A 26,641-nucleotide genomic window follows, 5' to 3' on the forward strand; every position below is an offset into this window, starting at 1 on the left:
CTTATTAGCACTAAAACCCAATGTTTTCATATAAAGTAAAAACATCTGATGCTGAAAAGCAAACTAAGAGACAATATTAAAGCGTGAAAATCATGCATTTTCCTGTATTTAATTCAGTGATCATGTAGATGTTCATAAAAGCTCAGAGTAAATTCAAAGGTATATAAGAACAGTGATATAAGAACAGTGATGTAAGATATAAGAACAGTGAAAACTGAAGAAAAAGTGACTTTTTCAGTAAAATCTCTCATTAACTGGACATAAACCCAGTGTGTCCATCCACTGTCATTGATCCAACTCCATTGGTTTTACTGGTGAATCAATGTTGTAGAAGATGACTGTGTTTCCATGGTAACTATGGAGCCTCTGAACGTCCAAATGAGTCATATCAGATGACCATGAAAAGATGAATAACTGTATTTTACACCAATTATTTACATGTATTGATAGAAAAAGTGAATCAACAGGTATTAAACAGTTTTTATCAGTAGATGGTTTTGGTCGTTGGGGGTTAAATATCAGTGTCAGCCAAGAATTTTGTAATCAGTGTATTCCTGAATAAATTAATAAATAGTAGTGATAAGCCAAACCAAACAAATGAAGGTCCATAAAGACCTGAACAGCCACTGAAAATTAGAATCAGAAGTAAAAAAGAATAAAATAAGCAAGAAAATGAACAAAAACAGCCAAAGTAATCAGAAAATTGACGAAAATAAGAAGAAGAATAAAATAAGACACAAACTGAATGAAGTTGAAGAAAAAATAATAAACCCAAGTATGTTTGATAAATAACAGTGGATGAGACACTTGGTTTATGTTCAGTTAATGATATATTTTACTGAAAAAGTCACTTTTTCTTCAGTTTTCTCTGTTTTCATATAACAGCCCTTAGCTTTAATCTGAGTTTTTATGAACATCCACATAATCAGTGAATTAAATATAGGAAAATACATTACTTTTTACTGGAAGAAATGCAAAATACAGAGGATAATATTATAACAAATGGTAATAAAATCACTTAAGTAAAGGTAAAATAGAGACAAAAACTCATTTGGGACCTGCCATTAAAGTACCACTGGGTCTTTATGGGTTAAAAGTGTAAACTGTGTATTCTCTGTCTGACCTTAAGGCCTCCTCCACTCTGCCGGCGGTGTCGGCCCAGCGCCGGTTGAGGCGTTGCAGGCGTCGCGCTGCAGCGTCGCCCAGCGTCAGGCTGAGGCTCAGCTCGTTCAACACATCGAGGTCAGCAGACAGACCGCTGAGCTCCAGGAGACCAGACTGGAACCAGATGGACCAGGTCAGATCAGAGGATCAGAGACTCAAAACAGAACCACAACACTACACGTCACCTACACTGAAGTAACAGGACCCATTAACAGGGTCTGGGATACAAAACAATAAGGACTAATGTCAGAATATAGTTTTATATTTGGATAAATATCATTGCATTGGTTAATTTGGGTTAAATTGTTATCTTTGTTTAAAAAATGCCACAGAGATGGTTCTGACTGAATTTACATCAACACTGATTTTTTTTTTTTTTTTTTTATCCATGACAATGATTTTAAATGTTCTTCCTCTAAATTTCTAAAATATTTCATGCATTAACTGTAAATAATAATTTTCTACCGCAACTAACCATGTACTTTCTTCACATCTCCCTGAGGAAGAAAAATCTTCCATTAAATTTTAAGGAAATATTGATGTTTATAAACCATATGTACATAAATATTGGGACACATCATGTCTACAGCTGTAAGATGTCCTGTTCATGCTGATTTGAGATAAAAACATCAATATTTCCTTAAAGTTTAATTGTAGATTTTTCTTCCTCAGTGAGATATGAAGAAAGTGCATGGTTAGTTGTGGTAGAAAATTATTATTTACAGTCAGAACACAAAAAATATTTTAGAAATTTAGAGGTAGAATATTTAAAGGAGTGATATTTTGCTTTTTTAAATGGAATTACGCATTTTCAAACATTTCCCTGTGGTCTCTGCTTGGGTCTGAATTCTTCATTAATTCAACTCCACAGGTCCATGTTCAACCCTATTTCTGAGTAATGAGATGAGACAGGTCATTTTGAGCACTGGCCCTTTAAATGCACATGAGCCCACCCTGTTCCAGGTTGTTGGCTGTGCTGCTCTGTCCCGTTCAACCAACAACTGAACATTTTAGGTAATGGACTCGAAGGTTGGACATATTTTCAGTCTGGACTACAAGCGCTGCTGCTGACAAACAATTATGTCGAACTGGAGAAATGTTCGTCTGAGTCTGGACTTTATATGTGCAAATGTCGTGACGTAACTAGTTATAGACATAACAAATTAAGCAGGAATTAAAACATGTTGTAGAAATCCACTCAATTTTTGCCAGAATGAATATAAAGATATTTTTGCAGCAGCTGGAGGGTTCAAATTCAAACTGTATGAACTATTAGGGTCCAAATACACAAATAAATGAACCACAGACTAAGAAAAGTGGGTTTAGAGAAATATGAGCCCTTTAAAATCATAGTCATGGATTAAAAATCAAATTAAGAAATCAATATTGAGAGAAGTTAAGTTTATATAAACACAGGTAAAATTGCTTGTGCACTTGAAAACTAACTACCAAAAAAATCTAACTGGAAAAAAGATCAACTAAACAGTGTCTTAAATGAATTCTACATTTGTGTTCTGTCAGCTTGTCCAACTCTGAGAAATAAATCTTTCTAGAAATATATAAAATCTCTACACATAAGATAAAAAAAAAGTACGTTGGAAGATCACTTAAAAGTGTAAACATGTGGTAATTATTAAAGAAATCCAGAAAACATTTCTCCACCAGGTTAAAAATAAAAAGCAAGACTGTAAAAAAACATAAAACATACTAAACTGATCCTAAAGTTTTATCTTGGATTAGTTCAACTGAAACTATTGATCCAAACAGAGTTCAAGCAGCCGCTCCACTCATTCATTCATTCATTCACTGGTTGTTTAAGTCCATTCATTCATCTCACCTGATCCGCCGTCTGAGCCGAACGCTCCAAACGCTCCAGCCACAGCTCCAGGTTGCTCTCCAGTGACTCCAGGACGTTTCCAAACTCCTGCAGCCGCTGAAGCTCCGCCTACAACGCCGTGACCCGGCACACGGCCATATGTCGGTTAATTTATAGGTCACTGTGTCACGTAGTGTATTTAAGCTCAGAGATAAGAAACTGTGGAGGTTAAAGAACTGCACACACACGGTGAAGGTTTAAAGGTGAACAAGTGGGTGAAAAATGCTGGAAATGTAGTTTGAGCGTTTGTTAAATAATTAAACCAGACATTTTAATTATTAAAGTCTAGTTTAAAAGGTAACAAAATGCAAAATTAACACTTAACCTTAACAGTCTGAGTGTACTTTGGCTGTTTTTGAATATTTTTGATTTTGCCTTGATATTTCTCACCAAAAAACTATTTACTTTGCCTTGTTTTGTATCTTTTTTTTTACAGAACAACCTCACCTGTGACTTTACAGTTATTTTTTTCATTTGACCTGCTGTACAGGGTGGGGAAGCAAAATTTACAATGAACATTTAGTTGTTTTTTCTCAGCAGGCACTACGTCACTTTTGCCCATATGAGTAATCAGGAAAGCAAACGTCAAAGAGTGTGTGATTTGCTGAATGCACTTGTCACACCAAAGGAGATTTCAAAAATAGTTGGAGTGTCCATAAACACTGTTTATAATGGAAAGAAGAGAATGACTATGAGCAAAACTATTACGAGAAAGTCTGGAAGATACTATGAAAGAAGAATGGGAGAAGTTGTCACCCCAATATTTGAGGAACACTTGCGCAAGTTTCAGGAAGCGTGTGAAGGCAGTTATTGAGAAAGAAGGAGGACACATAGAATAAAAACATTTTCTGTTATGTAAATTTACTTGTGGCAAATCAATTCTCATGACTTTCAATAAACTAATTGGTCATACACTGTCTTTCAATCCCTGCCTCAAAATATTGTAAATTTTGCTTCCCCACCCTGTATGAACACACTGAACCCAAACTCACACAAAAAACATGAAATCCCAGTAGGAAAAAATATATTTTTCACTGTTTTTCACCAAAAACATCTCAAACAAACCATTTTTATAACTTAGAATGAACATATAAATATATAACTTCAGAAAAATAATGGAAAATTTATCAAATAAAGTTACATAGGACTATTTAAATGAAAATGCCATGAATGGCTCTGGTGTTTTTTAGGAAAACAATATACAACTATTTATAAAACAATCCAAAGTCACAATATGATGAAAAAAACATGTTCAATGAGTAGAGCTGTGCAATTAATCGAAATTCAATTATGATTTCGATTATTACACGCAACGATTACAAAAATTATGTAATCGAGAAAAAACGATTATTAATTTTGAGTCGTTTTAATTCACGCGCAAGCAAGCTCCCATGAGCTGCTCTGCGCCGCCCCCCCCCCCCCCCCCCTCTAAGCTGCTGCTGCCTGCTAGCCGGCAGCTCCACCCCAAGAGGAAAGTTGTACCTAGTGGTCTGGAAAAACAGCAGAAGTGCTTGATAAACAAAAAAGGCAAGTCAAATTCAATTGTATGGAATCACTTTGGGTTTGATGAAGAAGACGAAGAGTAAAAACACATCATGTGCAAAAAGTGTTTCGTAGTTGTGTCCGCACCGACCGGTAACACAGCAAACCTTTTTAACCATCTAAAGTTTAACCACCGCCACCGTTATCATAATCTTATGAAAAACTAAAACACATAAAAACAACTCCGTCTACAACTTCGTCCGCAATAAAATCTTCAGTTTCCGAATCTCTTTACGCTGCAACTCCCGTATTAACCTAACCTAACCCGTATAACCCTAACGTACGTATTCTAGATGGCTGATGTAAACAGAAGGCCTGAACTGAAACCTCACGGCACGCCACTGAATTTGCTATGTTTCATACTACATTGAACATACTTGAATTTATAATTTGCACTTTACGTGAGCTTTTTTTTTTTTTTTTTTTTTTTTTTTTTTTGTTATTGCTCCAGTTCTATGGCAAGTCTATAGCAGTTTAATTACAGTGCACTATTTATTTACAAAAGGAAACATACTTGAATTTACAGTACACTTATTTGCATTCAAAGATTTTTTTGTTTCGTACAAAAGTGAACATACTTTGTTTTAGTGGTTAAAAGCTTTATTTATGTTTAAAGAGTATATTTTACATTGTTTTGCAAGAAAAAAATAAACAACTTTAAGGTTAACAAATAATCGTTTTTAATAATCGTGATTTCAATTATTGCTAAAATAATCGTGATTTTTTTTTTTTTTTTTTTCTATAATGCAGCCCTATCAATGAGCCATTTTTACATTTGGGTTCTTCTATGAAACTGGTCCTAAAAACAGGACATAGGGGCTTAAAATTCTAGCCAGATGTAGACGAATGCTATGAAGCAAGTTTGGCAGCACTTTGGGTCTATTTTAAAAATAAATACTTACTGAGATATAAGTGAAACTATTTTTCATTTTCATATTATTTTACATTATTTACATTATTTTTTTACACAAAAATCTGCATGTAACACAGTCAAAAGGACACAAAAATTACGCACTACTATTTTTTCGAATATCTCGTTACTTTCTCACAGGTACATTTTGGGAATTAAACTAATTATGCAAGGCAGAGTGTTTCACAAAAATGACCACTGTTGCAAAATTATTCACAATTTATTTGTGTTTAAATGGGCAGGTTCTGTATGAAACGCGAGTGGACACGATGGGTTACATACAAAACCTGGAATGAGATTGAGATTCATGAAAAACCCACATGTGTGGATTAGAAAAACCACTAGGATCAACACATTTAACACAGTGTCTTGATTTATAACACTGGTCAACAACAACTTTATTGTTTAAGTTTTTTAAGCTGATTTAGGATAATTTTGGTGTGCTGAATCCAAGAATCACATTAATTTTGCTCAATCAGGTCAACTTTCTGAACCATGCTACATATTGGCTTTTTAACATTTTTGCTTACATTTATGGGCATTTTCACATCATATGATCCAAAATTCTTTCATATTTCTTGCAATAAATGAGTTCTGAAGATTCTATTTTTGCCAATTTATGATTAATGGTTTTTTTAATATTACAGGTGAATGAAATGGCTTCGACTAGAAGATCTTGCAAAAATAAGCCTGACGTATTCTGCTACATCTGCAGTGAATACACCATTGTACCTAAAAGGAATCAAGTCACAAGTTTCATAAAGTGTGCTTACCAGTCTTATTTTAGTATTAATTATTATATTTTGTGAGAAGATCAAATTTTTCAAAATCAAATTAGCAAAAAAACCTGACCTGATTGAGAAAAACAGATGTCATTTTTGGATTTAGCGGTGCAAAATGGTCCTAATTCAGTTGAAAAAGCCTAGACAACTTGCAAAAAACATTTTTTTGTAACCCAGGGTAATCTATAGAAGACCATTTACCGACATGTTTTGAGATCAAATGCACTGACACCTTAGGAGATTTAATGTCCATATTTGGGTCCTATTTTTGGACCCAATATTTGATCAAAAATTCATTTGTTATGGTATGGCTCAGGGCGAGAGTATAATTTTTTTGCATTTATCTGAGGTCATTATTAGATAAATCCTGGAGGGAAATATGTCCACGTTTCTCTTTTTTTGTGCCAGATACCAAAATGTACCCAGTTTCACAGAAGCACCCAACTCACAAAACTAAATACAACCATTTATAACAACAATCAGGAGTCATAAAATGCGACACAGATCACTTAAATCAGTTCCTGTCTACAAAAAACACACAGGGACACATCACAGGCCTCACACTTCCGCAAAACAACCTCAAACTCACAGTTAAAAGGTTTAAGTTTAGGTTTGTATTTATTACATCTAACTCAATAATTCCTTTAAATAAACCTGTGGATGTGACAGTTTCTACCAGAACATGCACCTGTGAGTTTCAGTGTCACATCCAAAGGTCAGTGTGTCTCTGTTGAACCCATAAACATGGTTCTGTGTTGGGAGTTTTACCTGTAGATGACCCAGCTTCCCTGTGAGTGTCTGGTTCAGCTGCAGGACGCCACGTGCAAACATCCTGCTCTCTGATTGGACCAGAGCGGCAGCTGGAGGCTCCAGGTGGGCGGTCAGGTCCTTGGAGGCGTCCAGCGCCCCCTCCAGGTCAGACTGCAGACTGTCTGTCCTCAGCAGGAGACTCTGCAGCACATGGACAGAGTCAGACACAGCTGCAGATGTTTATATCATGATGGTGAGAACGCCTGGATTTGTTTATAAAAGACCGATGCAATGGATAAAAATAGAAAACTGCAAACCAGGGAAAATGATGAGAAAAACATAAGGATAAAATCTGCTCATGCAACAACAGAACTGTGTAAAAGTCCTGATCCAACATTCTGTTTGTTGGTTTAGTAAAGTTGTAATGAATAAACATATGCATTTGTGTCTGCATTAAGATCCAATCTGTATATATGTGAAGTATGAGCAGACAATATGAGATTTATGGCATTGATTAAGGAAAATGAAGCAAAAATAAACAGAAAGAATTAACAAAAAAACACTAAAAGAATTGACCAAAATAAGCAAAATGAAGCAAAAATGAATAGAAAGAATTAACAAAATAAACAAAATAATCAATGAGATGAACAAAAATGGAGAAAAAAAAAAAATTCAACAAAATGAACATTTTTTAAAAATCAATATGAAAAAAACAACATAATGAACAGAAATGAAAATAATCCGCAAAATGGACAAAATAACAAAAAACAAACAAAATGAACAAAAATAAACAAATTAATCATATAATAAATAAAATAATCAACAAAATGAGTAAAAATGGCCCAAATAATAAACAAAATAATGCACAAAAATAAATAAAACAAAAAACAAATAAGATTAACATTTTTTATTTTATTTTATTTTACCTTTTTTGTTCTATGAGTACTTTGCTATTTTTTTTATTACTATCACCAATTATATCATGTAGGAGCAGGGATGGGAGGGTGAGGGGGTGGGAAGAATGGGATATGCTTAATGTTTCTGAAATTGAATATTCAAATGTTCAATGTAACTTAATCTGCACCAAAAATGATAAATAAATATGTAAAAAAAAAAAATGAACATATGATTCACATGTAGTTCAGTTCTTCTTCCTGTTTTCCTTTGGCTTTAATTCCTCACCTGAACACTCTGGATCTTGTCTGTGATTTGCTCCACAGCGTCGTCGTCTGAACTGGTTTTATTCAGTACCGATGTGACCTCAGTTTGCAGCGTCTGCAGCCGCTGGGAGAACAAGCACGCCAGTCGGTGGTAAACCTCCCACTGCTGCAGGACACTGACGCTGCTCTGGAGCTTCTGGTCCAAAACATCTGACAGCACCATCCACCTGCAAAACACAACCACCACAGTGTGTACATGTGTAATATGTGTGTCTGTTGTATGTCTGCCTGCAGCTGTCCGTCCGTCTGACCTGTGTCTCTGTCTGTCCAGCTGTTCAGTGATGAGGACGGCAGCTGAAGGACTGATGACATCTCTGAGACGAGAAACGGTCTGACTCAGTTTGACCCACTCTGACGCTGAAACTTCAACATCCTGGTGAAGAAGCTGCTCAGAAAGAACAATAACAAAGTGGAAAATGTACAGAAAGGTTTAATACCAAGAAGAAGGACATGGAGAAGAACGAGAAGAAGACGGAAAAGAGGAAGGAGGAGAAGAAGAGGAAGAAGGTGGAGAACAAGAAGAAGATGATGAAGAAGAACAAGGAGGAGGAGGAGGAGAAGAAGGAGGGGAAAAAGAAGGAAAAGAGGAAGGAGGAGGAGAAGAAGAAGATAGAGACAAACGAGAAGAAGACAAAGAAGGGAAGGAGGAGGAGGAGAAGAAGAAGAGAACAAGAAGACGAAGAAGGAAAAGAGGAAGAAAGGGGAGGAGGAGAAGATAGAGAAGAAGAAGAAGATGAAGGAGGAGGAGGAGGAAGAGAAGAAGAAGACAAAGAGGAAGGAGGAGGAGGAGAAGATGGAGAACAAGAAGAAGGAGAAGAAGAAGGAGGAGGACAACAAGGAAGAAGAGGAGGAAGAAGAAGAACAGGAAGAAGAAGAAGAAGAGGAAGACGGTGGAGGAGAAGGAGATGGTGGATGAGAAGAAAATGTAAAAAACAAAAACCAAAACAAAAAAATAGGACCAATGGCCCTGTAGCTTACCGGCCAAATTAAAAGCTTTGGGAAATGTATCCAGATGCCATTTATTATCACCCAGTTCTGTGTATTTATTCTATTACAGAAATAGCCCATGTTTTGGTCATATTCCAATCAGATCTGTAAAAAATTCTAATTCCAACTTGATATCATTGATACTTACTGATTTATTGGATCAATCCACTTCCTATCTGTTATAATGGGAAAATTTTTATAATGGGACATTTTTTCCCCATAATAGCCCACGTTAAATTTTCCATAAGTTCCCGGATCCAGAAGAAGATCCTGATCAGCATGTGGACATTATGTTTTGGTCACCTCCCCATCAGGGCTGGACTGTAGAAATTTACACTGGATATCATTTATATTTACTGAGTTATTGCATCGATCCACTTCCTATCTCTTTTAATGGGGAAATTTTTCAAAGTGGCACCAAATCCAGAATCAGATCCGGATCCAAATAATTTCACTAACTTTTGTTGACATCATCATAAAGAAGCTGTACACCAAGTTTGAAGTCAACTGGAATTGTAGTTTTGGAGAAGACGATTGAAAGTTTTGTAATGGATGACAGACAACAGATGACGACAGACGCCGCCACCAGACGCCGCCAGACGACAATAGCTTACGGCCTCTCGGTAGGTAAGCTAAAAAGAGGAACTGATACACTTCAGAAAAATTTGTGCTGAAATGACAGTTGAATAAAAAAGTAAACACGCTTTGCTGCAGTTTTGCAACAATTTTTTCTTGCAAAACTGGACTGAAATAATTTCTGTGGATGTTTTTTCTTCTCAACATGGGACAGTAGTCTATTCATACATCAACCTGGAAATGTACAAATCCTCTCAATTCTGACGCCCCCTAACGCCCCCTGGGTCGTACCTTCAGGCTGTGATGCAGATGGCTGTGGGCCTGCAGACAGAGCTGAGGGCTGCTGTTATGATCCACACTCTGACACATCTTCACTGTTTTCAGGAACATCTCACTCAGCGTTTTGTCCACAGACTCCCACAGCGGCCGAACCTCCATTAGCTTCAGCTTCACTGCTTCATTCTGGAAAAGACATCAGCAGGATTCAGTTAGAGACAAAAACAACCAGGACCAAAAGGAGAAGCAATGAAATGTAAACCAGCTGCAACATCTGTCAAAAACGGACAGTCTGAGGAACACATCCTAATCACTCATTAAACAATGGAGCTCTATGGAACAGACACAAAACACAAGACATCAGAGTTATTTACCTGTTGTTTCAGAGCTGAACAGGCCTGGGACGACTTTTCTGTCTGAGACGCCAAATCCCAGAGGTGGTCTCCTCCTCTATGTTCCTGTTTCTCCTTAAGATCCAGAAGAGCCAGTGACTGGAGATGGATTTTATCCTCCAGCTCCTAAATCAGATGCACAACAAAAGATACAAAAAACACACACAAGAAGCAGGTGAAAAAGATGCACAACAGATACAAACATGCACAACAAATAAAAAAACAGGCACAAGAACCAGATGGAAAAGATGCACAACAACAGATAAAAACATGCACAACAAATAAAAAACATGCACAAGAACAAATAAAATACATGGACAACAACAGATAAAAAAAACACGGACAACAGATAAAATACAAATAAACAACAAATAAAAAACAATCACAAGAACAGATAAAAAACATGCATAACAACAAATAAAACGCATGCACAACAGATAAAAAAACACATACAACAGATAAAATACAAATAAAAATCAAATAAAAACACATGCACAACAACAGATAAAAAAAACACAGCAGATAAAATACAAGTTAAAAACAAGCACAACAACAAATAAAATACATGCACAGCAATGGAATAAAAACATGCACAAAAACGGGTAATACACAAATAAATAACAGATAAAATACAAATAAAAACACGCACAACAAACAAAAAACATGTACAAGAACCAGATGAAAAACACGCACAACGGACAAAATACAAATAAAAAACAAGTAAAAAAAACAAGCACTACAAGATGCACAACAACAAATAAAAACATACACAAAAGTGAGTAAAATGCAAATAAAAAAATAAAAAATAAAAAAAACATCCACAACAGATAAAAACACACACAACAAATAAAAAACATGCACAAGAACCAGATGAAAAGATGCACAACAAATAAAATACACGCACAACAGATAAAAAAACATGCACAACAGATAAAAACAGGCATAACAACCAGATGACAAATATGTACAACAGATAAAAACCCTTTAAATTTGCTTTTAACTACTTTAGTTTTCCTTTAAACAACACAGATAAACATACTGTTACTGTGGAGAATCTGTACTGAAGTGAAAGAAAAATGAGTCGTATGAAAAAACACTCTAATCCTCGTAAAAAAACTCACTTGGCTTATATCATATTAAAATATACTTAAAGGTGAAGTTAACAAAAAGCTCTTTCCTTATGTTTACTTTGGATAAATGTGATTTTTTGAGGGGAAACTGCTGCTTTAATATCTTCTTTAAACATTGTTTCATTGTTACCTTGAATGAAAAAGACAGTGTTTAACCAGGATTACTGTGTAATAAATTAAAACCTAAAGGTGTTGACCCCCCCGCTGACCCTGACCTGGCAGCGGTTCAGGTTCTTCTCCAGCTCGGTTCTGCTTCTGGGCGTCTGGGCCAAGTCCATCCAGAGGTTCTGCTCTGAGATCCAGATGTTGATCCGTTGGAGCCGGGCCTCCTGCTCCGCTCGGCTCCTTAGCTCCGCCTCCACCTGCTGGATCTGAACACACACACACACACACACACACACACACCAGACCTCGTCATACTTTATCTCCATGACAACAGGGAACGTGTCATCACCGTGTAAAACAGTTAAAACATCAGTACAAGTCTGTTTTCTGACCTGAGAGCTGAGGTGTTCCTGCAGACAGAGCCACTGATGGTTCAGTTCACCCTGTTCTTCTGCAAACCTGTTATGGTTGTATCGCCCCCTGTGGCCGTCTGTGGTACTACATGTTTGGAACGGCTGGTTCACGTAATCTAGCGTAGCCTGATGAGCCGCCATCTCTGTCTGACAGTCCTGGAAATAAAAACACACGAATGAACACACAGAAAAACTTCACTGATGATTGTTTTAGAAAATAAGGGCAATTTTTCCTGATCTTGACCTTTGACCTAAAACGGCCAAAACTGAATCAACTGCAATCAGTGTCATTAGAATTACCCAAAATTGTACAAACTAAGCCGTTAACAGATGGTAACAACATGACCTACTTGCATGAGAAGTATTTTTTTATTTAAAGTAAAGAAACCGAAATGCGAAACCATGAAATATAAATGTAAATCAGGGGTGTCAAACATACGGCCCGTGGGCCAACACTGGCCCACTAGAGGGTCCAGTGTGGGACAGAATCTGTTAAATACTAAAATTACACTGAAGACATTAACAATCATTGCTGTCAAAATCATTTTAGTTCAGGCTCCACATACAGAACAATATGATCTAAAGTGGGTCAGACCAGTAAAACACTATCATAATAACCTATAAATAATGAAAACTACACACTTTTCTGTTTGGTTTAGTCTAAAAAAGTAAAATTACATGAAAATATTTACATTTACAATCTACCCTTTCACAACAAAAAGTGAATAACCTGAAAAATATGAACAACCTGAAATGTCTGAAGAGAAATAAGTGTATTTTTAACAGCGTTCTGCCTATTATTAAATGTTTAGTGTCTTTGTAGATCCACTGTGATCTGTAAGTTGGATATGTGTAAATCAGAAGCTGAGGCAGAATATTGTCAAAATTGCACTTAAAAAATCTCACTGTCGCATTTTTAAAGGTTATATATTAAGGATTTATTATAGTTTGTAGATGTAAACATTTTCATGGTGTAATTTTACTATTTTCACTTTAAAACACAGAAAAGTTTGGAGTTGACATTATTTACAGGTTATTTTTATTATTACTTTACTGATCTGACCCATTTGAGATCATATTGAGCTGAATGTAGAACCTGAACTAAAATGAGTTTGACACCCTTGACATAAATACTTGTGTTTTTCCATTTAAGTTTTAGTAAAAAAAAGCCAACAGTAAAGCTCCATAAACAGGACACGGTGGAGCGACAGAGTAATGTTCACCTTGCAGAGTCTCAGGAGATGACTGAGGTCGGAGCTGACTGATGAGTTTTGGTTGAACCTGTTGTTCTGCTCCTCCAACCAGGTCTGCATCTCCAACAGCGCCCCCTGTTGGCCCAACGTCTCCACCCATCGCTGCAGAAGAGGAAGAGTTAAAAGAGGAAACAACATGGTCAGAAACAGCTCTATGTAGAATACAATTAAGTGAATGAGTGACATGCGATGATGTGTCTGGATATTTGTGAATTTCAGATGAAACCCATACATTTTTATTCTGGCTTTAAGGTTGACTTTGTTTGCATTCTTCGCTAAAATACTTTACTGATGTATATTTTAATACTGACAATTAACATTTAATCCTTATAATTATGGTTCTGACCTTAAAGAAGAGTTCAAAACCACAAATAAAAGACAACAAAATAAGCATTAAACCGTGAAATCTGAGACCACTGTATCTTTTATGTTTTCATCTTGCGACTTATCTAAAACCATTAATATACATGCATATATATATATTTTTTAATTATTTTTCTTCTCAACAAATCGACTTCATAACACACATAATTTACCATTTTACAATACTAATTAATTTATTTGTTTTCTATTATCTGGGGCAGGTGTCCAGGGGGGATATATACTTGACTTGTTCTATGTAAATGTTAAAAACAAAAAAAATTGTAACAGCCTTCTTTGACATCACATTTTTCTGAATAAGAACTCATATTACACACTTTTTCTTTATTTTGGGAAATAAAGAAAAGAAAATCAGCCAAATAAAGCACCTGAAATGAAATCATAGACTACAGGTGTGTTTTTGTCTTGACTCTCTTACGTCTCTTTGCACTGTTTTCATCTTGTTTTTATCATTTTACGCCTTGTTGTGTCTTCTACCAATAAATTAAAACAGCAAATATCTGTCTGATTTGTTCAACATTCACTCAGGAACAAAATCTGTCTTTAAAGAAAAATAATGATCAATATGAGGAGGACGGTAACAGACCTACAGAACATGAAAGAAAGTGCTTTCAGTGTAACTAAAGTTATAATAAAAATGTTAAGCAAGAAATGGTTGATCTAATTGTTCTAAAATCCATTTGAAAAATACAAATTATGCAAAATAATACAAGAAAAAAGAAAAAAAAAAAAAAGGTCTGTGTTTAAAAGACCATTTCAAGTACAGACTGAGTTAATAAAAGGATTTAAGCTCAAACTATGATGGAATAAAACAAACAGGTCTGGTAAGAAAAAAGATGACGAACTGTAAAGAAAAAGTACATGAAAAATAAGAGCCAAAAGAAAGCCAAGAGACTAGAGGAGGTGTAACGCAAAAGGAAATAAACAAAAAGGGAATGGAGGGGCTGAAAATAACGAGGAGAGAAAAGAGAAGAGGCAGGAAAAGACGGATAGAAGGAGATCTGAAAGGAGAGGAGGATGATGGGAGAGGAGGAGGAAGAGGAGGACATGGACAGAATGAGGGATAGTTTGACACCAGTGAAGAGTCCTCAGGAAGGCTTTGTGCTGCACAGAGGACCATTAAAACCACCGGGTTCAGGCTGAGGCTCTGGGACCAACATGAGGACGAAGGAGGAAGATTTAGGATCACAAACCACTGCTTTTACGCTGCCTTCAGGTGCAGTGGGAATTATAGTAAAGACTAGTCACAAACTCAAAAATTGGACATGAACGCCCCCTCATGTTGTATTTTCCACTGGAGAACTGAGAAAAATTTAGATCCACGAGATGAAAATAACCTTTGACCTTTTCAACATGGTGGAGAACAACAAAGGAGTCATCATATCAAATGATAAAAAGCGTATTCATTAACGTTCTGCTGCTGTTAGGTCAGTGTATCTTTTGGTGAGTGGATTTTCTTTTCAGAAAAAAAAATAAAACTACTGGTTAATTTGATTTTCACTTTAAAACAGAAAAATTAAAATCAAATTTCAGGGCGTTTTTTTCTTTTTCAGTGTCAAAACAGTTAAACCAAATTCAAAAAATGGATTGGTTTTCGTTTTCTCTTTCTAATAACAAAAAAGAAAGTTATTACCTGACAGAAATGGAAAAACAGACCAAAAACGAACGAACGATGTGTTTGTCCGAAATCTGGACATTGTAGACATGCCCCCTCCACAAATGTCTACAAACTCTACATTTCGCACGAACTGGAAGATTTGTACAGACTCATCATTCATAACAACCTTTGTGACCGAAAAGAAAGAGAAAATGCAAATTAACACGTCCAAAACTGCTTTACCCAAGTAGTCCCTACGACAAGAAAAGCACTTGAACACAATGCTCTTGTAATTTCAAATTCACAAGAGGTAAAAATCCTCTTCCCGACAGCACCTGAAGGCAGCATTAGACTTTAGTTGTCCTCTCCAGTCTGTAGCCAGAGTTCATGGTCTGAGTATGGAAGTCCATGGTTTTTGTCAAATCACGTGTATATTTTTTGGTATTTGATTTCTTTCATAGAGATACAAGGAGGAAATCTGCATGAGACACAAACCCAGGGTGTCCCCCCGTCAGACCCCTGTACCGTCCTCACCTTATGCAGAGCTTGCTGAACAACTGGAACATCGACCACTAAACTGGACCAGTCCAGTTCAATCTGTCTGATCCGGGTCTGGACTGAGCTGAGATCTGGATCTGAGGTCTGTGATGGACCGGTTCCTCCGTCCTCTGGATCCTGGTCTCCATCCTGTTCCTTTAGATGGATCAGCTGAGAACCAGCACCCACCACAGACACTTTCAGCCCAGACTTGGCCTCCAGTTCTTTGGACAACTCCTTTATCAGACAGGACATACACATTATACTTCTGAGGATTATAGGTAATACTAAAAAAATAATAAAAGCATTTAATGGATGTCGAGGTTATAAATACACTGCAAAAATCCAAATCTTACCAAATGTATTTTTCTAATTTCTAGTCAAACTAGAAGCACTCGGAGAGCACAGACCTCCGCCAAGGCTGATCAGTGGCCCCACCCCCGTGGGCCCCCCCACCCCCGATCACCACCAAAATTTAATCACTTCTTCCTTATCCCATTTCCAACAAACCCTGAAAATTTCATCCAAATCTGTCCATAACTTTTTGAGTTATGTTGCACACTAACGGACAGACAAACAAACAGACAAACAAACAAACAAACCCTGGCAAAAACATAACCTCCTTGGCGGAGGTAAATATCTCATCACACTTAAAATAAGACATAATCACCTAAAGAGTAACTTTTCAGTGAGATATAAGAACTTATTTTTAGACAACATATCTACAAAATCTTATTTCAAGAAATCTTACCAAGATAATTTTCACTTGTTCCATTGGCAGATTTTTTTGCTTGAATGAAGCAAAAAATATCTTGAACGAAGCAAAAAAAAATCTGCCAATGGAACAAGTGAAAATTATCTTGGTAGGATTTCTTGAAATAAGATTTTCAAGATCTTTCCAACATCGTTCTTATATCTCACTGAAAAGTTACTCTTTAGGTGATTATGTCTTATTACAAGTATGATGAGATATTTTAGACTAGAAATTAGAAAAATACACTTGGTAAGATTTAAAGTTCTTCCAGTGTAATGTCATTATATCATGTCCCAGACTGAAATAAAGCTATTTTAATCTAAACCAAAGGAGTGACAACCTACATGTTTTATATCTATATTCAACCTGGTACAGTTTTAACTTCCAGACACCATCATTTGTTGTAAAAATGACCACAATCATGTTTACTAAACATCAAAACAAAGCAAAATCTGGAAACTCCGCCTGTTTCAGACTAAGAAAATACTCACTATTCAGTACAAGTTTCTTATATATGCATTTGTACAATATTTTCCTCCTCTGGTGTTTGCATATCTTTCTTTCTCATCAATAAACTCACCACTAACTGCAGGAAGTGTTCTCTGTTCTTCTCAGCATCTTCCTCCTCATTGGCCGAAACAATGAGCTGACTCCTGTCAATCAGTGCTCTAGCCCCGCCCATCCAGTCAGCAAGAGCAGCAGATTCACGATAAAACCTGTTTATAAAAACACAGAAGATTTTATAAAACGTGTTATCTATCGATTTTATTCAATTTTTTAGGTCATTTTATTTAATGTAAATACAAGCCTAGTTTCTCTGTCCAGATGCTTTTTATTTGGTTCAGTTTTATTTTATTATATCAATAATATGAAGACCTACATTAAACCAAACAGACTTCAGCCTCACCTGCTCCTCAGCTTCCTGGTCTGGTTGACGATGGTGCGTTCATGGTCCACCCTCTTGTGCAGGGATTTCCATTGGGCCTCTAACTTACTGGTGACCACGCCCACTCCTCTACAGCCCGCCGTCTGCAGCAGAAGCCCCGCCTCCAGCATCCGACTGATGCGTGCCATGTTTCCCTCCAGAGCAACATGAAGTTCCTGCAAAAAACACCAAATTTATGAAGTTTTTCACATTAAATAGAGTCAAATATTTAATGGTTTTATCAAAGCTGGACTGAAGATAATTTAAGTGTAAGGACTGAATAAGGTTTTGCACCATATAGATTACTTTTTTTTTTTTGTACTTTATTTTTTATTGTTTTAATATAAAATACAAAACAAACAGAAACACAGACACGGGTGACAGGTACATTCAGACATTTACGTACTGTTTACTATCCACAGATTGAATGAAAAAGTCCCATTTTTTCCAGTGCTTTACACCCTTGTTCTGTTGTAGGCGGAGATTGTATGTCATCATTTCCATTAAATGGATTTGGTTGACAATTTTTATCACCAAGGAAATTGAGGGAGGGTCCTTTTTAAGCCAGTATTTCGTGATGGCTTTTTTGCCTGCGGCAAGCAGTATTCTAAATAAATATATGTCACTTTTCTGTAATTCCTCTGGGGGAATGCTAAAAAACAAAGTAGCCAATGACATATCAAAATGAACACCAAAAACTGAATACATCAACTTAATCATCTCTCCCCAAAAGCCAACAATACCAGGACAGGACCAGAATACATGTGCTTGATCTGCCTCGAGTGAACCGCACTCCCTCCAGCAGGAAAAATGAACTCCAGAAAAATGTGATTTTCGTGCAAGTGTAATAAAGAAATGGGCCAGACATTTCCAACAAAAATCCCTCCATGATAGTGAGTTTGTAGTACAGTTTTGAGATTTCCACCCCTCTGGCCATATCTCATTTGGTATTTCCTCTTGCAGGTCCCTCTCCGTTGTTTTTTTGTGTGAAAATATATCTCATTGTCTTCTGAATTCAAAGCTGTATAAATTTTACCAGTGATGTTTTTGTTACTGGAACCTTTATAGGCTTCTACCAGTATTTGAATTAGATGAGAGGGAGTCTCTGTCATAGAACATTGTATTTCCTTTACAAAGTAATCACGGAGTTGGAGATATCTGAAAAAATCATGTTTACCAAGTCCAAATTTGAGAGAAAGATTTTGAAAGCTGTCCATCTGTCCTTTTGAAAGTATCCTGCAGAAAGCAGTTAGACCATGTTTAGACCACTGTCTAAATCTGTAGTCATGTAGTGCAGGTTGGAAGTGTGGGTCACTCACAGGCCAGTTTAGGATCCTAATTTGTTTATGAAGACCAAATGTCTTGACCACTTGTAACCAAATTTTAATTGAGTTATATACACATAAATTGTCCAACTGTAGAACTGCTCTAGCGCAGTCCAGACAGCCAAGAATTGAAGGTAATGGAACTTCAGTGGAGGAAAACTCCATGCCTTTCCATTTGGCTGTATAGGACTCACTACACCAAAGTACTAGTGATCTTACTTGGGCTGCGATGTAATAATGTCTAAGGCAAGGTAAAGCCATGCCTCCCCTGTCCCTCGGATATAGATTACTTTTGAAAATATTTTACATTTTATACATTTCATGCTTCAACGTCCATTAGAGCATGAAAACAATTAAATGATCCACAACACTGAGGCAGAACATTATATATTAATCATATAAATCCATGTTGTGACTGAAGACGACCAGAGGCTTTGGGAGCAATGAATAAAAGCTGAATTTGAGATGATTAAAATGTAAAAAAATAATGTCTGAATATTGTATAAATTGTAAGGAAAGTTGTATATAATTATGCATTATAGCAGTATTTTTCAACCTTGGGGTTGCCTGGAATTCAAATTGGGTTGCCTGAAATTTCTAGTAATAGATAAAAATAAAAACTTACTAATAAAAAAAATATGGGGAGTTGACAGAGACAATCCCAATCCATCAAAGACATGACAAATTATGAGGCTGAAACTGAAGCACTGTGGTACTGTTTATCTGTCAAATGTTCATTGTGGTCAGTTTCAGATGCTGCAGCTCTTTCATAATTCATAGTTTGAGTTCTTGTTTGTTCAGTATTAATTTTCAGCCTTGTAAATCCAAGTTAGAATGACTGTACATATTCTGACCAAGGAAAATAAAATTCTCACTTTGTGCAGTAATCTACACCTGGCTTTTCTGCCTCCATCCATAATAATATATATTATATAGACTAAATGTCCTCCAAAATTAACATTTATTTGCAACATATATAGTCAACTATTGCATGATCAAAAACAAATGAATTTTAGGAAAAAAAATGTCTGTTTTGAATGTTTGGGGTCACCAGAAATTTGTGATGTTAAAATGGGGTCACGAGCCAAAAAAGGTTGGGAACTATGGTATTATTGCAAAGTGTATATTGTATTTATATGGGTCCTACACACACACTTTGTGACGAGCAGCTGGGCTTCATTCATTTGAGATGAATACAAGATGCATTTCAAATCCAGCATCAGAGCAACAGGAGCATGAACCCACAGAAACCAGAGTCGGAGGTCTCACTCTGATAATAACTCCCATGAAAGCTGGAACATCATGTACCCACAGAAAACAACCCATTCATTGGCTTGGATTTAATTGAGCCAATCAGGCTGTGAGTTCTGTGTTGAGAGCAAAGAAGATGAGCAGCACCGTGTCCTACAGTCTGAATTATCCACTAGACACACACAACATATAGAAATAAATAAAATTACCTGGTAGACACAGAGCTTATTCGATATCTGCTCCTCAGATTCACCGCCCTCATGCATGTTGGGAAATGAAGTCTCGATGCCTCTCAGCAGGGAGTCCATCCAGGTGCAGTCGTCCTCCCACTGTGACCACATCTGATACAGAAAAACAGAAGAAAAAAACTGTTTTAACTGTAATGGAGTCTAATGAAAACGACTGAAGGTCCAACCCCATCCTGTAGTAATTCTGTCCCTGTGTTTAAAAGAGGTCATTAAAAGTTTGAGAAGAAACTGAATAAAGGTCAGACATGTAACTCGCAGCTGACTGACTCTGTAATGATAAAGAGCAGGACTGTCAAACTCATTTTAGTTCTGAAGCCACATGTGATGTCAAGGTGGCCAGACCAGTAAAATAATAATTCTCTTTTTTTTAGTATGCAAGTTAAATTACAGACAGAGAGACAGAAAGAGCCTCAATAAACTGATAAAAAGAGCCGGCTCTGTCCTAGGCCGCCCGCTGGACTCCTGGAGGTGGCGGACAGAAGGATGTCGGCACCTCCTGCACCCCCCAGTAGAGACCCTGAGCAGCTCCTTTAGCACCAGACTGTTATATCCCCTGTGCAAGAAGGAGCACTTCTGCAGGTCATTCCTCCCCACAGCCATCAGACTGTATAACAGTTCACAGTGACCCTCCACCCCCCCCATATCACATCATGTATATGTGCAATCACTATGTAAATATGCAAATATCTTTAAATTTTATACTTAAATTTTTATACTTTTAAGAACGTTTATTTCTATCTACCTTTCTTTTGCACTGGTGTGTTGCATATTGCTGCTCTAAACTGTTAAATTTCCGCATGGTGGGATCAATAAAGTCTTATCTTACATTATGAAAGTGTTTAAAACCTGAACAACCTGAAATATCTTTAAAAAGTAAGTGCAATTTCAACAAAATTATGTCTCAGCTTATTAACACCGTTTACGTATCATCCTTCTGTCAGATAGTACCTGCAGGATTTCTTCCATCCTGATTCCTTTCTCCAGTCCACGCTGTTCCAGTCGGACCACATCCTCCTGCAGATCTTCCAGTGTTTGTCGAACATTCTCTGGGACTTTCTGAGCCAAATACTGAAGGATCCTTAAATGCTGGCTGAGGAACTGGAAGAACTTCTAAACACCCAACATAGAGGATGATATTATGGGGGGGTTTTTTTGTTATTGTCAGACACTGAAGCAGTGTTAATCAGGTGAATAAGTCTAACACCAACTTTGTGAGTGCTGAGGTGGTTTAGGAGTTGATCCCGGTTCTGGAGTTCTGCTTCAGGCTGGAGGACGAGGCGTTCAAAGCCAAGAGTCAGCAGCTCCTTCAGGCTGTGGACGAGCTGTTCATACTGACGCTGAAGATCCACACTGGTCCTGAGATCCAGACTACGGGAGTGAACACCACCCAGTGCACCATCCAAGTCCACCTAAATACATAAAGTATGAACACAGTAAACAGGAAACTTAAACAGATACAACATGACATCCAACAACCATGTGGCAGATGAGAACTCTACTGAATGTACTCTGGAAGATCTACACACAGCTCTCTTTGTAAACATCTACTACACCAGGTTCTATGTAGACCAGGTCATATACTGTACCTGCAGCTGTGTGGCCTGTTGGACAACAGATTCAGGCAGGTTGTGTTGCTCTCCCTCCTGTAGCAGAAAGTTCACCTGTTCAACCTGCTGATGAAGAGTCTCCTGAATCTGAGCCACAGTCTGGAAAAGAAATGTATTTTGTAATGGGTCATATTAAACAGACAACCAATAGGTACATTTGTTAACTCCTAAATATCTCTTTGTTTTGTGACAGTTAATCATGTTATCATCTCAAAATAAATGTTGCATGCATTTAAATTGACAGTAACATTACATGTCTAATACTTAATGGTAATTTATCTGATTACTGTAATTTTAGCTAAACATAGGAATAACATTGGTGAAGAAAAAACAGCTGATAACCACTACAAAACAAATATCAGAGTTTCCACTGTTTTTATTACCTCTTTTGGCCCCTTTTCACCACCGCAAGGAATCAAATTCAATAAAACAGAGATGGAAAATAAAGATATCTAGTGGTAATGAGGTCACTAATGTTTAGATAGCAAATGTTGTCAGCTAGCATAGCTCGGTTGCTAATGCTAAGCTACAATCTTGCCTTGGCTAGCTAGCGACAGTATAATAGCTCTCATGGCTTTTCTCTGCTGTTTATGTGGCTATTTTCTTCTGCTCGTAGCATATTTGCTTAAGCAACATTGAAATGAAATGACCAATACTGTCATTATGCTAACAGTCAAGTAGCAGAAGTTGTAGCTTATTCTGTAGCTAACATTACAATAAGGTACTGAAACTTAGCTAGTTCACCATTATGTCATTAAAATAATTTCCAGGGTTTTTTCCCCTCCGCTGTTTAACATATATGTTGGCATTTAACCATACCACACTTCCTTTAAAAATAAAGGAGGACTGAAAAGTTATTAGTGCTGGTAATGAACTTGCCGCTGTAAGCTAGCAGAAGACGTCGTTAGCTTCGTTGCTAAAGCTACAATAATTATTTGCCACTTGGGAACTATACTTTTTAAAATGGCTTCCAGGGGTTTTCCGTGAAACCAACTCTGTTGTTTTAAGGTTTGTTAGTTTTTTTACGGCTGTAGAGTATTCACTTTAATAAACCTTAAGTAAAACTGGAAAATAAAGCTCTTCGTGGCGTTACAAAAGCCTTGCTAATGGTCGCTTATGAAGGCCAGAGCGCTCTGCTTAACGCCATTTTAAGGTGCCTTCAAGTGCTGTCGGAAAGATTAACATTTCCACCTGTGAATGTGAAATTACAAGTGCGTTGTATTAATTCGTCTCATACAGCACTTGTTAATGTAATTTTTTGTTTTTGTGTATTGTGTGTACTATAAATTTGCAAGAAAAAAAATCAGCTAACAGCAACAGAACGTTAGTAAAAGCGTTGTTTATCATTTGCCATGAATCCCCCCTTGCTCTCCACCATGTTGAAAAGGTCAAAGGTTATTTTAATCTCGCCAGGTCGTAAATCAACATGTTTTCCCAGTTCTCCGGTGGAAAACATGACTTGAGGAGGCGTTCACGTGCAATTTTCGAGCTCATAGTAGAATTTATGATAATTCCCATAGCACCTGAAGGCAACATTACATTAATTATAGCTCATTTGGATCATTTTAAGAGTAAAATATCAAAAATTGAACTACGCGGTGATATTACTGCTCTAGGTGACTTATTCATAGAAATGTGCCCTTCATTTTAGACACCAGACACAGTTAAAACCACACCATATGTCGATTATCTTCATTGAACTCTTGTGTCAGAATGTGAGTCTCATACACTGATGCTTGTCCATGTAAATAAACAGTACCTGGAGCTGCTCATTAGGACCCAGACTTCCACTGAAGTCATTAATTATCTGGTGAACAGTCGACTGGTTAGAAGTGAAGGCAGCATGCAACTCTTTTATTCGTCTCTGTGGGTTAAATAGACAAAGGTGGATCTGTAAACTGGTTCATGCATAGAAAAAAAAAAGTACAAAATAATAGTAAAAATACAGTGTGATATAATGAAACCACTGTCCAAAGCAGTAAGGAATCCTACAAGTTTTACCATTAACCCTCTGGTATCCGGGTGCACCTTTTAGGCACACTTTGCACTTCGTGTTAAAAAACTTCATATTATTTTTCACAATTTAAATAAGGTTAGAATTCAAAAGGTGTTCATTTTTGCATGATCTTTAAAATTCTGGCCACCAACTAAAATTTGCACATTGAAAACAGAAGAAAATTACAAGACTAGCATCTGTCTCCAAAGTGTGCCTAAAACGCACTATTTCTTCCATTATAAGCACTGTTTTTGATCCGAAAACCATTAAGGCATAAATCCTGCTTTTACTGATATCTGGGCTTCATTTGAGAGGTGAGGGTCTAAATGAATTTATTAATGTTGTTAATGTTGCTGTTAATCATTGACATATGCCAGGCTGCAAAAATCAAATAATATGGAATACAATTTTAATGTAGTATTTTGAAAAAAAAAAAAAAAAACATTTTGTGTTTTTTGAATCAAAAAATGTAGTGACATCATGATGAAAATAGATTGTTTAAAGGGTTAAAAAAAATCTAAAATGATTATTTGATAGGTATGATTAGGGCTGACCTTGATTTACAAAAATGAAATCAAATTAGAGCAGAAAAATGAATCAGTATATAATATTTAATAGTTTGATTTATAGGTGTGCATTTTACGCACACTTGGTGACTGATGCTAATATTTTTGATCATTTGACCTAGCGCCAAAATTAATCATGCAAATTAACCGATGTTGCTGTTAATCATTGACATATGCCAGGCTGCAAAAATCAAATAATATGTGATCCGCTTTTTATGTAGTATATTGAAAAAAAAAAAAATTTGTGTTTTTTGCATCCAAAAAAAAAGGGTTTGTTTACATTACAAACACGGCATTTAAAGGGTTAAAAAAAAAAGTGACAATTATTGAGTATTTGGTATTTTTATTTACAGCTCAAGATGATGAAATAGAAAAAAAGTGTAAAAGAATTACAAACAAACTGCATGAAAATTTTTTTTACATTATTCCACAAGTGTGCCAAAATGGCACACTTGGTGCTTAGTAAGGGCCTCGCTGGACGGGATACCGGAGGGTTAATAATGTGCACAAATGCATCCAAATATAAGCTAATCGTAAGTACGACAAGAGATTTATAAACACCCAAAACACAAACGATACAGTGAATATTATGGATTAATTATAGGACTACTTTAAAAGGGTTTACATTTACGTGTTAATGAAAAAAGGTCAGACCACACAAAACCATAAACATAAATAATCTGAACTGCAGCTGTGGTTAATTTGAGGCATTGACCTTATTTCAATTGGATTCATTGATCCGTTCAATGAGTGGTTGATTCTGTTTGTTTCCTTCTGACCTGATGCTTCACCGTCTCCTCCTGCAGGTTTATCAGTTGTTTCTTTTTGCTGCTCAGAGCCGTCTGGACCACAGCCACCGCTCGCACCAGAGCATCCACACATTGCAGACTACGGTCCGACCCCAGGAAACTGCTGACCTTTGACCCCTGACAACACAGTTCAGTGCTGAGGGCGTCCAACTCTGCAGACAAACTCTGAAAAACACAAAATATAATGAGGTAGTTCCGTTAGGAATTATACACAGGTTAAGTGCTTTTTTTTTTTTTTTTTTTTTACTTTATGTTTTGTGTTTGATTTCTGTACAATACAAAACAAACACAGGACATTTGGGATACACTGACCATAATAAACCTTTGTGACTGACAATTGTTTTTACTAATGTGACGTTGAAATGAAAATTGTCAATTCATCCATTTACACTGTTCTTCTGGAATCCTCAAGCTGTGGGCCAGAATCTCCATCTCAAATATTCCATTCACTGTTTGTATCCAGTCCTTAGTTGTAGGAGGTTCTAATCTGCACCATTTTTTGGTAATAGCCCTTTTACAGTCTGCTAATAGTATTTTAAACACATATCTATCATTTTTTTCTTACATTATTACCAATAATACATCCAAAATACATCACCAACCATGTTTTAGGGATTCCATAACCCAATATCCTAACAATCGTTGAATATACAGTATCCCAGAATGATGCATCCCTCATCCATCCATCCATCATCCATCATCCATCCATCCATCCGTCCATCCATTCATTCGTCCATCCATCCGTCCGTCCATCCATCCATCCATCCATCCATCCATCCCTCCATCATCCGTCCATCCATCCGTCCATCCATCCATCCATCCATCCATCCATCCATCCATCCATTCGTCCATCCATCCATCCATCCATCCATCACCCATCCATTCGTTCGTCCGTCCGTCCATCCATCCGTCCGTCCATCCATCCATCCATTCATCCGTCCGTCCATCCATCCATCCATCCATCCATCTAGCTAGTCATCCGTCCATCCATCCATTCATCCGTCCGTCCATCCATCCATCCATCCATCCGTCATCTATCCATCTGTCCGTCCATCCATCCATCCATCCAGTCATACGTCCATCCATCCATTCATCCGTCCATCCACCTGTCCGTCCATCCATCCATCCATCCATCCAGTCATACGTCCATCCATCATCCATCCGTCCATCCATCCATCCATCATCCATCCATCCCTCCATACGTCATTCGTCCATCCGTCCGTCCATCCATCCATCCATCCATCCATCCTCTTCCGCTTATCCAGGGCC

At 36.9% G+C, this 26,641-nt stretch overlaps 1 protein-coding gene across 1 annotated transcript in view; it reads right to left on the minus strand.

Moving 5' to 3' along the window:
* LOC115413489 (nesprin-2-like) overlaps positions 1-26,641 on the minus strand; it is a 108,983-nt gene that overhangs the window by 71,635 nt on the left and 10,707 nt on the right. Inside the window, 19 exon segments of the mRNA XM_030126363.1 lie at positions 1,124-1,278; positions 3,002-3,109; positions 7,043-7,225; positions 8,207-8,411; positions 8,496-8,629; positions 10,099-10,269; positions 10,458-10,601; positions 11,821-11,976; positions 12,103-12,279; positions 13,347-13,478; positions 15,889-16,128; positions 17,226-17,361; positions 17,553-17,746; positions 20,356-20,487; positions 21,343-21,504; positions 21,603-21,803; positions 21,981-22,100; positions 23,761-23,865; positions 25,343-25,537. Coding sequence (XP_029982223.1) covers positions 1,124-1,278; positions 3,002-3,109; positions 7,043-7,225; positions 8,207-8,411; positions 8,496-8,629; positions 10,099-10,269; positions 10,458-10,601; positions 11,821-11,976; positions 12,103-12,279; positions 13,347-13,478; positions 15,889-16,128; positions 17,226-17,361; positions 17,553-17,746; positions 20,356-20,487; positions 21,343-21,504; positions 21,603-21,803; positions 21,981-22,100; positions 23,761-23,865; positions 25,343-25,537 — 3,050 coding nt within the window.

Source organism: Sphaeramia orbicularis, chromosome 22 (assembly GCF_902148855.1).
Source record: "Sphaeramia orbicularis chromosome 22, fSphaOr1.1, whole genome shotgun sequence".
NCBI classification, from domain to species: Eukaryota; Metazoa; Chordata; class Actinopteri; order Kurtiformes; family Apogonidae; genus Sphaeramia; species Sphaeramia orbicularis.